The sequence below is a fragment of the Oratosquilla oratoria genome, chromosome 17 (assembly GCF_046742065.1).
Source record: "Oratosquilla oratoria isolate Oo_2021 chromosome 17, ASM4674206v1, whole genome shotgun sequence".
Lineage (NCBI taxonomy): Eukaryota > Metazoa > Arthropoda > Malacostraca > Stomatopoda > Squillidae > Oratosquilla > Oratosquilla oratoria.
This window is the reverse complement of record NC_134793.1, coordinates 27464326-27476674: the sequence shown is the minus strand read 5'-3', so window position 1 is coordinate 27476674 and position 12349 is coordinate 27464326. Positions and strand designations below refer to the sequence as shown.

Sequence of the window (12349 nt, the reverse complement as noted above, 5' to 3'; positions counted from 1 at the left end):
ATGTTATCCTTAGCCTTTCCTGTTCCCAGACATTTGGTCCACCTTCTCCTTAATTTTTCATAATATTCAGTGACCCCCTCCCCCTACCTCCCTTCCTCTCTCCCTCCCTCCTTCCCCATGTTCCTCCAGTTCTTCTTATTTAATCTCAGTTACCGGTATGTGTATTATGACTATGTACTTGAAAAAGCTATAACAAGCAAAACATTGCACTAATAAAGGATCTGTCCTCACATGGTGTTTATTTTTATAGACTTGTCAGAAACTGCCACATTCATATAAAAACTAATTTACTTGTTACCATTCACTTATTATTATTATTTACTTATTATCATTTATTTATCATTATTGATAAGTAGGAACCAAGAGAGGAGGGAGGGTGGGATGGTGAATGGGAGTGGAATATGTGGGGATGAAATGGGACTGAAGCGGGTTTATACCTTTGACTTTAGCTACCTCACTTGTAAGGGGTAAAAAGCCCTTAGTATATGTAATATTGACTTGGCTACCTCCCTTGTAAGGAGGAAAAGCCCTTAGTATATAGATATTTTTCATTAGTCATGCATTTTGATTCTTACCTTTATGTCTGGGTAAATGTTGAAATGATTAGCATAATCTTGAAGATATTGTAGGACTGAGGTATGCATTACAAAAGAATCTTCTTCCTCTTTGAAAGGGAAATCTGGAAATGCCATTATTTCTTTTGGAATATTTGTTCTGTATGGAGAGAGATAACAATAATGATAATATACTTGCATTTTTTCAATGTATATGTAATTTTCCACAAGGTCACACACACCAAGTACAAAAAATGTATAACAAAACTTGAAAGAATACAAAGAGCAATTACAAAATTGGCACCAGCACTCTCAAAACTATCATATGAAGAGAGACTAGCAAAACTTGAGCTACAGACATCAGAGGAAAGAGAGGAGATTTGATAACTATTTTGATAGAGAGGATCTAATAAAATGGGATGATAGAAATACAAGATGACACGGAAAGAAAATCAAGAAAGACAGTTATAGAAGAGATCTGAAAAAGAACAGCTTTCCCCACAGAGTAATAGACATTTGGAACATGTTAGATGAGAAAGTGGTGTGTGCAAAAACAATACATGAATTTAAAAACAGTTTAGATAAAATGAGACATGAAGACAGGACACCACAAGCATAGCTCCCCTTCCCGTAAAATACAACTAGGTATATACAACCAGGTAAATACACACATCGGTCAAAGTGACAACGAAGTTTGGAACTCCACAAAAAATTCAAGTTTCATCGATCTCAACAATGAGGGAGTACCTATGTTGTATTAGTATGGAGGGGGAAAACTCATGGTGTAGTGGGAAGGTGAAGAAAAAGGTGAAAGAGAGGGATCACTGAGGAAAATAGAAGGAAATTAGGAAGGGGACATACGGGCCCTGGTTGTTAGAAGGGGTGTAAACAAAAGGGGTGCAGAACACACAGACGAGGAAGAACAAGGAAGCAGAATTGTCAAAAGCAGAAATATAGATAATAGCAGATCAATGGAAAGAGAAGATAACTGCTTTTATGGATTTAATGAGGGAGGAGGTGACAACCTCCCCTGACTAGTAAATCTAGAGGAGAAACTAAAAAAAAAGAAAAAAAAAAAATGAACTAAGCATGGGAAGTTAGGTTTAACCAAGAAACACTAGTTACCCAAAGAGTTGATAAACTGGAGGAACTAAAGAAGGAGAATCAAAACCTAACTAAAGAAGAATTTAAAAAGACAGTTAAGAGAAGTAAAGGATGAGGAGAATCAAAACCTAACTAAAGAATTAAAAAGACAGTTAAGAGAAGTAAAGGATGACAATGAGGAATTAAAGAGGAATAGTAAAGACAATAAAGAGGCCATAGCAAAAGAGGTAAGTGGTTGGAAAAAAGTACAAGAGAACAATAAAACTAAATTTAGAGATATAGTGAAACAGCAGATGAAAGAACAAACTAAGGACACAGTTATTAAAGTAATGAGGGAGAAGGGGAATTTAGTAAGAGACTTAGCAGATAAAAAGAAATGTATAATTATATAAGGGGATGGAAGAGAAGTATAATCCAAATAGGACTACAAGAATAAAGGAGGAAAAGGAAAAAGTAAATAAGATATTAGAAGTAGTTCAAGAAGATGAACCAGAAACAGGGAAACAAATAGAAGAAATATATAGACTAGAGAAATAGAATACAGATAAGATCAGACCAATTAAGGTTAAATTCAGGTTATAAATGACAGCAGATAATATCTTAGCAAAAACTGGGAAACTAGCAGACAATGATCAATATAAACAGGTATGGATAAAAAGAGAAATTAATTAAGAGGAAAGAGAGGACGAGGTGTAATATATAGGCCAAAGACATTATAATTAGCAGACAACTGTTATTTCAAGAACTGTCTAGTTTCTGCAAACGGGATTTATTGATAATGGGTGATTTCAATTTTACTGACATTGATTGGATGACCCTTGAACATGGCCATATAGGTAGTTGCTTGATTGATTTTCTTGGTGACAATTACTTAGTTCAGCATGTAAAAGAGCCCACAACTGGGTAAACTAGGTAAATACAAGATATGGAAACTTACTCGATCTATTGATCACTAGCCACGAAAGCATGGTAACTGATGTAGAAGTTGGTGAAACTGTTGCAAATAACGATCACAACTTAGTTAGATTCAAACACCTAAAAAAATTTAGAATAGATAATTGTGTTTCTAAAATACTCAATTTCAGTAAAGCTCAGTTTATAGGACTACATCAGGAGCTTCAGCAAACAGATTGGGAGGCAAAATTAAGCAAAAGACCTGTAGATCAGATGTGCGAGATATTTTAAAATACGCTCACTAAGATGATTCATACTTACATTCCATTTAAGGACAGACGTCCTCCAAATCAGGCTCACCCAAAGTGGCTTGACAAAGAAACTGAAAAAAATATTGCTAAAAAAAGACAGGCTTATAAGAAATACAAGTGCTCAGGTGCATCTAATGACTATGGAAGTTATGTATCAATACAGAGAGATTTAAAAAAGAAAAAAAAAATAATAATAAATAAATAAAAATGACAATACGAAATGAATATCGCTGATAAATTCAAAGAGAATCTCAAAGAATTCTATAGTTACATTAGAGATAAAAAGGTTGTTGGGAATCACATTGGTCCACTATTATCTGCTGACAGTCAACTTGAATAGTCAAATGTAGGAATGTGTAATATCTTAAACAATTATTTTAGCTCGGTATTCGTAAATGAAACACCTCAAAGTGAACTCCAAACTTAAACCTGTGAAAAGTCTAGGGTAAACTTACTCACTATGGTAAATATAATAAAAGAAAAAATTAAAAGGAATATAGAGAGAAACTCAAAGTTAATAAAACACCAGGGCCTGACAGTTGGCATCAAGAATCTTAAAGGAATTGAAAAATGAGATTGTTGTTCCATTAGAAATTATTTTCAAGAAATCTATCATATCCGGAGATGTCTCAAGAGAATGGAAGCTAGCTAACATTACTCCCATTTTCAAAAAAGGTGACAAAAAAGAAACCAAATAACTATAGGCCTATAAGTTTGACTTCAATCATAGGACAAATAATGGAAACTATCATCAGAGATGCTATCAAACATCATTTAGAAAGTAACCGTTTCATAAATGATAGCCAGCATGGTTTCAGAGGGAAACATTCTTGCATGATCTACAACACAGTTATCTCGAATTATGACAAAAGAAACAATAAAGATTTAATATATCTAGACTTAGCAAAAGCTTTTGATACAGTCTCCCACGAAAGACTACTTACTAAATTAGCTTCACACTGAATAAGTGGTAGCCTATTAAGTTGGACTAGTAATTGATTGAATGATTGAAAACAGAGTTGTTTTAAATGGAAAAACTTCTAGATGGAAAAATGTTACAAAGGGAGTTCCTCAGGGTTCCGTTCCTGGATCACTTCTATTCATATCATATATAAATGATATAGACCATGGACTAAAATTTGCTGATGATACAAAACTGTGCGGAATGGCAAATGATCACTTAAACCAATTAGATGTTCAAGAAGATTTAGATAAATTACAGCAATGGTCTGAAAAGTGGCTAATGAAATTTAACACAAGTATATGCAAGGTAATGCACGTAGGTAAAAATAACAGTAAGTACGATTACAAGTTATTTGGAAATTCATTAACAATTGTGAATAGTGAAAAAGATATCGGTGTAATTATCAGTAACAGTCTTAAATCATTCAAGCAGTGTATTTCAGCCTCTGAGAAAGCAAATAAGGTTCTAGGACTGATTGCGAGATCTTTTGACTTCAAAAGTCCATCACTCATAAACAAGCTATATAAATCGTTAGTTCGCCCACATTTGGAGTATGCTGTTTCCGTATGGTCACCGAATCTCATTAAAGACATTGACAGATTGGAAAAAGTACAACGACGAGCCACAAAACTGATTCCAAATATCAAAAATAAATCATACGAAAATCCACTAAAACATGAATCTGAGGTGACTTGATACTGGTCTTTAAAATTTTAAAGGGAATTGACAACATAAAAAGTGACAAAATTTTCACACTGAATGAGAATCAGACAAGAAACAATAGTCTCAAACTATCCAGAAATAGATTAAATTTGGAAGTGGGTAGAAACAACTTCGCCAACTGTGTAGTTAATGAATAGAATAAACTTCCTGCAGAGGCAGTGCAATGTACCGTAGTTCAATTTGAAGCTTTCAGAATCATTTAGATAAACACCTAAGCAAGATGCTGTAATGATTATCATTTATTTTATATTATTTGTTTTTGTTATTATTAATCATATGTCAATTTATTACTATTTACTATTTATTATTATTTACTATTTACAAGAAGAAGCTGAAGGAGGAGTGGGAGGGAGTGAAGGACAGAGTAGAGCTAGGTGTGGAGGAGGAATGGGGATGGTTCAAGGAGGGAGTCACAAAGTGTGCTAAGATGGTGTGTGGAACAAGAAGGACAGGAGGAAATAGAAGGAAGGGTAGTGAATGGTGGGATGAGGAAACAAAGAAGGTTGTAGAAGAGAAGAAGCGAGCTTTCTCAGATTGGTTACAAAATAGGATGAGGGAGTCATATGAGAGGTACAAAGAAAAGAAAAGAGAAGTAAAGCAAAAGGTAAAGGAGGCAAAGAGGAGAGCAGATGTGAAATGGGCTAAGTGTATGACAGAAAAATTTGAAAGTAATAAAAAGATGTTTTGGAAAGAAATTAAGAGAAGAAGAGGAGGCGAATCAAGTAGAGAAGAAAAGGTAAAAGGTGCAGATGGAGAGATGATAATGGAAGAGAAGAAAGTAAGGGGAAGATGGGCAGAGTATTTTTGGGAGTTGCTAAATGTGAAGGAGGATAGGGAGGGAAAGATAGTTGCAGTGGGAAATAATAAAATGACCATGATGAGTGAGGATAATGGAGGAGAAATAAGGAAGGATGAAATGAAGGCAGTTGTTAAGATGATGAAAGCAGGTAAGGCACCTGGTCTGGATGAATGCCATGCAGAATGTCTAAAAAAAGGAGTTACAGTGATGGTGGACTGGCTGGGGAGGTTATTCAATGTTTGCTGGGGAGAGGGTAGAGTGCCGGAGGACTGGAGGAGTGCCTGTATAGTTCCTCTTTACAAGGGAAAAGGGGACAAGTGTGAATGTAGTAGTTTCAGAGGGATTAGCTTGTTAAGTGTAGTTGGGAAGGCTTATGGGAGGATCTTGATTGAGAGGATCAGGAGAGGAACAGAGGGAGTAATTGGTGAGGAACAGTGTGGATTTAGGATGGTTAGAGGTTGTGTAGATCAGATTTTTGTGGTAGGACAGATATGTGAGAAAGCTATAGGAAAGGGGAAGGATGTTTTTTGGATTTTATGAATCTGGAAAAGGCTTATGACAGGGTAGACAGAAAGGCACTGTGGGAGGTTTTGCAGATATACGGGATAGGAGGAAATCTTCTCGGAGCTGTCAAAAGTTTTTATGAGAGTAGTAGAGCTTGTGTCAGGATTAGAAATGGAGAGAGTGAGTGGTTCGAGGTAAAGGTGGGACTTCGTCAGGGATGCGTTATGTCGCCCTGGCTGTTCAACTTATACATGGATGGGGTAGTGCGAGAGGTAAATGCAAGGGTGGTGAGTCAGGGATTGGAGATGGTTAAAGAAAATGGAGAAAAGTGGAAGGTGAGCCAGCTGTTGTTTGCGGACGACACTGCGCTTGTGGCAAGATCGGAGGGGGGATTGAGGAAGTTGGTGACAGAGCTTGGGAGAGTATGTAATAGAAGAAAGCTGAAGATAAATGTGGGTAAAAGTAAGGTGATGAGATGTTCAAGGGGTGAAAGTGGCAGCAGACTGGAAGTGAGCATTAAGGGAAAGCAACTGGAGGAAGTGGACAGTTTTAGATACTTGGGTGCAAATGTGGCAGGAAAAGGTGGAGTGGAGGTGGAGGTAGAATGTAGATTGAGAGAAGTGAGTAAATGCCTTGGTGGATTAAAAAGTGTAATGAGGAATAGACATTTGGGAATGGATGCTAAAAGGAGACTGTATGAAGGAGTGATTGTGCCAACAGCACTGTATGGGGCAGAAACATGGAACATAAGAGAGGAAGAAGGAGTTTGAATGTGTTTGAGATGAGGTGTCTGAGAAGTATGATGGGGGTTACTAGGCTAGATAGAGTGAGAAATGAGGAGGTGAGAAGGAAAACAGGGGTGGAAAGGGAGTTGGGAGATAGGGTTGATGAAAGAGTATTAGGATGGTTTGGACACATGGAAAGAATGAGTGAAGAAAGACTAGTAAAAGAGGTATGGAAGGCAGATGTGGAGGGAGTGAACATGAGGGGACGTCCTAGGATGAGGTGGATGGATGGGGTGAAGGTGGTTTTGGGGAAGAGGGGATTGTCTGTTGAGGAAGGATGAGAGAGGACAGAAGACAGGGGTGAATGGAGAATGGTTGTATATGGATGATGATGTGATGCATGAGGTGGAATGGGCAGGGGGATGGGGGGTGAGGTAGTATGTGTGAGCAAAATCTGACGCAGCCTGAAGGGATTTCTCCCTGTCTTCTCCTTTTATGCATGGGGGGATGGAGAGGGGGGTCACCGATTTAATGAAGTGGCCTTGCTGTGGATGTGCTGTGTCTTGTGACACTGCTTCTGACCCAGGGCAGTGGACAAGGTGCAGGGATGACCCATCATCCAGGAGGTGCTAAGATGAGAGGGAGGGTAGAGGGGTGTGGAGTGTATTCAGGGATTGAATGGGTGGGAATGATTTTATGCCTTTTCCATTTTGGCTACCTCCCTTGTAAGGGGGAAAAAGCCTTGGTATATGTATGTATTTATCCACTTGAATGAAATGGCTTATGAACTGGCTAGAAATGCATCGAAATAACCACATTTAGACATAGAAAGTATTATCAGCATGAAGATGATGAAGAGTGAGATGAGAAAGAAGAGAAAGCAATGGTTACAAATAAAACTGAATGAGGTTGTTGTACATAGTGAAAGCTTGCAGCATTACCTATATGTAATATAAAATAGTAAAGTGACCTATGGGAAAAAATTTATCATATGTTGATACAGTCATAATGAGGATGAGACTTGGGTATAAATATTACTGGCAGATAATTGGAAGGAATGGGGAGAGCTGTCAGCTATGTCAGGAAAGGAATGCGCACACATTAGAACACTATATTTTGGAATGTGAACTTATACAACCTTACAGAAACTACTCTCTAACATCTGTTAAAGAACAGGTATGTTGGGTATTGAATAATGATGTAGTAAAGAAGATTCTTAAACGCTATAAAAAATTTGCACCACAATTGTAATGCTCTTGAGCAACAATATACTGCGTAAAACACGAATAACTGTGGTTGAGGGTGAAGAACAGTATACTGCCTACATCCTTTTGATGTAAATTATCAATTAATTTTTCAATTCAATCAACGAACAACTATGATAAAAAGGATAACAAATGGGTGTGGAATGGGTGTATGCCTAGGGTGGGCCACCCTTTATAAGAAGGAAAATGCCTAATATATGTACATCTTTTTTGTGGTTTGAGTTTCCTTGTGGATGGATGGATGGATGGATGGATAGATGGGGTGAAGGGGGTTTTGGGGAAGAGGGGAATGTCTGTTGAGGAAGGACGGGAGAGGACAGAAGACAGGGGTGAATGGACAATGGTTGTATATGGATGGTGTTGTGATGCATGAGGTGGAATGGGTGGGGGGATGGGGGGTGAGGTAGTATGTGTGAGCAAAATTTGACACAGGCCGAAGGGATTTTCCCTGTCTTCTCCTTTTATGCATGGGGGGACAGAGAGGGGGGGTCACCAATTTAATGAAGCGGCCTTGCTGTGGATGTGCTGTGCCTTGCGACATTGCCTCTGACCCAGGGTAGTGGACAAGGTGCAGGGATGACCCATCATCCAGGAGGTGCTAAGATGGGAGGGAGGGTGGAGGGGAGTATAGTGTATTTAGGGATGGGATGGGTGGGAATGATTTTATGCCTTTTCCATTTTGGCTACCTCCCTTATAAGGGGGGAAAAGCCTTGGTATATGTATGTACGAGTTTCCTTGTAAGTGGGTTTTATTTTTCCTCCTCATTCAATAGTAATCTTTATCAGGGAAAGGTCTGAGAGGAAGTCATGTGTGGTTTCCCATGTTACAACTGTTTAGAGGGAGAATAAACACCTTGTTAAGTCAAAGAAAGTTGTTTGTTAGTTGTTTACAGAAGGTTACCTGATGGGGTGGTTGCTGAAATTTGATATTTTGGTTGGGAAGTTATTCTGATATTGTGTCCCTTTTGATCTACTTATTTTGGTTACCTCCTTTATAATGGGGAAGAATTCTTTTGGTGTATAGATAGTTTATGTATTTAGATGGGTGGTGTCAGTTCATGTTACCTGCCAGTACATGGTTTGTGAATTGTGAGGTGGAGTTGATGGTTGCAGCTTCAAGGGGCTATTTTGTGTGATTGTTATGGAAAAATTATCACCCAAAATGACACATGAAAGATATAAACAACTAGAAAAAATTCAGACAGGGGTGACTAAAATGATAGAAGATGTTGTTAATAAATTGTAGAGATACAATTTTTTTCCCCTTATAATGGGGGTGGGGACAGATCAAGGTATATACCTACCTTACACCCATTCACTACCCCTTTCCTCATAGTTCTTTGTAGATGAAGGGTCACTGCAGCAAAACAATGTAAGAGAAATCAGTATACTTACCTGAGATTTTCATACATACTGGAGTGAATAGGAAGACCATACTCATTTTTCCCTGTTGATGGAGTGTAGACCCAAGTACCTCCCACTTTGTTGCTTTGCTCCCAAACAATGGGAACCATTCCTTTAGCAGTTATGTGATGCGCAGCATTTAATCCACTAGCTCCAGCACCAATTACACCAATAAGTTTGTTCATCCTAATGATAAAGAACACATCATCAGCCCCTGTTATGGATTATATGATTAGCTAATATTATACACTTCTGTATATCACATTACCAAGTAGTTACATTTTAACACATCTATTATGCCAATAACTTTGTTCATCATATTAATAAAGAACTCATAATCAACCACCGTTACGGGTAATGATATTATTTGGTCTATACACTTCTGTATATCACATTACCAAATAATGACATTATAACCAATTATGCTAATAACTTCGTTCATCCTAATGTACACCTCGGCACCGCTAGTTGGTGGCTGTCAAGTGGTTATTTGCGGTTGACCCGCGGATAGGTCGCACTATAATCTTGTGATTTACATGACCCATTCAAACATAAAAATGATCAGCTATTTACCTTCATTTCAAACCTTTACTCACAAAATTTTGATATCAGAACATATGTAGATCGTGACATTGTCCGACTGTCACGCGTGCACATAATGCAAACTTAAACAAACAACGGCTGCGTTTCTAAAACTATAATCGTAAACAGATGCACTTACGTAAAAAAACGTTATAGTCAACTTCATTTTGGTATTAAGATACTGAAAATCTTCCTACTCTCTTGTATTTCGGCATTTCTTTAAGCTTCTTTTTGCTTTCTCCACCCCCTCACTACCTTTTCTGAAACCCCAAACTCCCTTTCTGCAAATCTGTTTCCATGTTCTTTTGTGTAAAGGTAGGCGCACACTTGTCCGTACTCATCGGATTGTTTTTGGGGTCTGCGCACATTGGTCCGCATCGTACGGACGGCACGCATCGGATTTTCTGCGCACATTGTCGGCATTGGACCATTCACCATCCGCAGTTGTGAAGCTGAGCTCTCTCTGGAAGGACATACTCCATATCTTTCTAGTGTATAAAGGATTTATATAGTCCTAGAGTGAAGTGAAATGTGATAGAGAAGGTAAAGGAGGTCAATATAGGTTCGAGTAGGTAATTTACCATGTAGATAGGATAAAAATTTAGGAACATATCTAAAAACAGTCAGTGAGTTAATATAACATTATATATTATGTACAAGCAAAGCATAGCTATGCAAACAGAAAAAAACAAAATAAATACCGAAGAAGGTTTGCGTCCGACTGCGATGGCGCTCTGGCTGCAACTGACGATGGGGTCGCACATTTGCCGGCAAATGCCGTAGAGGCCATCCGCATCGTTCGTACGCATCGGATTGAATGCTCTTTCGGGGATCCTGGTCGGCATTGCCGATGTCCGATGCGTACGATGAGGTCAAATGCGCGCAGACCCATTTGAAATAATGTTAAGAATACTAAAATCCGATGCGTACGATGCGTGCCGTCCGTACGATGCGGACAAGTGTGCGCCTACCTTAATCCACCGCTTTCAGCATAAAACCTACTTCACAGCTCTTTCTCTTACCGGTACTCAAGATGAGAGTTTGCAGTTATTAAGCCTAAAACTCCGTGCGATCTACCGTAGATCTAACTGTACAGTAGGCCTTATGGAACTTTACGAAAATAATATTTTTCATTACGAAAATCATAAGTTTATTTAAGTTGCGTTACGGGATGCTGCGTTACGCTACGAAAACAATATTTGGGCACATATCATAGAAACAGCCACGAGTGAAACAGATACATAGGTTACGGTAAACAAAGGGTCAAGGTCGCATTGCTTATAAACAATATAAAACATACGAAAGAGTTGGAAAAGAGAATATTTTACGATTTTATTGTAATTTATATATGAATTTCTAGCAGCAACAGTTCAGTTTAAAACTTTTCGATGCGTATTGTGCGACCACTGAAATTCCGTGTCACTGTCACATTGAAATCGCCAATGGGACCTTTCGGAGTCAGGCTCGTAGTTTCCTATTAGCGCTAGAATTTTCAATTGTCTCACATTCCATGGGGCAAAGGGGTGACTTAGCTAATTTGGAAACCGATATTAAAAAAAAAATACGACATAAATGGCTGCATAAGTGTTTTTAGAATTAAAAACATGACTCTTAATGTTATAAATTTTACTTACTGGTGTGTGATAAGGCTTTGTTAATTTAATTATAAGATAAAACTAAAAATAGGTAATTATTTTTACTGAAGTAAGTGTAAGGAGTAAAAATTAGAGGATGTCGATTTCGGTTTGTGGAATTTATCTAAGAGTGTCGAAAAATAATGGATATCACTGTCACGTCCTGTATATGAAGATAACTGTAGTTATATTTTATCTCACTGATTATATATAATCAGTGAGATAAAATATAACAACAGTGATGGCGGACGTACGAGTATTTGATGCGCGATGTATTGAAGCGATGAGTTGAAAAACGTCGCAGCATCATAAAAGCAGTCATGGGCGTACCGATTTCTAATCGCTGCGCACTGCGCAGTTTGTCAACAGTTGATGGGAGAAGGAGCACGCGCTCTGCTTTGCTCTTCTAGTTTCATACAATGGCACAAGCAACTTCCGCAAAGCCTTTCGAGTGGACGAAGACTGTTATCTTACATTACATTAAGCTACTAAAGCAGTACCCAGCCATTTGGAATATCAAGTGCAAAGAATATAAGATGAGAAATATAAAAAGTACAAACATCGAAAGCTGACTTCTTTTCCTTAACAAAATGTAATGTGCGGAATGAAGACATTACCAAAAAACTTTATACCCTGAAAACACAGTTTCACAGGGAAATGACTGCCATCATTGCATCAAAGAAGTCTGATGTTGGCACGAAAAATGTATACACTACAAAGCTGTGATGGTTTATTGATTAAATGAGTAGAGCGCCGGCAGACATTCTCATCCTGTGAAAGCCAAATGATGACTGAGATCTGGTTGTTCGCGCAAGGTATTCGCAGTGATGCAGCCCTTCCGGACGCTAGTGACAAGTTTTCAACACGACTACTGTATCAAGCAAGA

General features: G+C 38.2%; 1 protein-coding gene across 1 annotated transcript in view; it reads right to left on the bottom strand.

Annotated features, from left to right (window-relative positions):
• LOC143034553 (uncharacterized) overlaps nt 1-10101 on the bottom strand; it is a 56525-nt gene extending 46424 nt beyond the window's left edge. Inside the window, exons 1-3 of the mRNA XM_076200765.1 lie at nt 9969-10101; nt 9239-9433; nt 576-714 (exon numbers count right to left, since the gene is read on the bottom strand). Coding sequence (XP_076056880.1) covers nt 576-714; nt 9239-9432 — 333 coding nt within the window. The 5' untranslated portion in view covers nt 9433; nt 9969-10101. The remainder of the gene's footprint in view (nt 1-575; nt 715-9238; nt 9434-9968) is intronic.
• Between the last annotated feature and the right edge of the window lie 2248 nt (nt 10102-12349).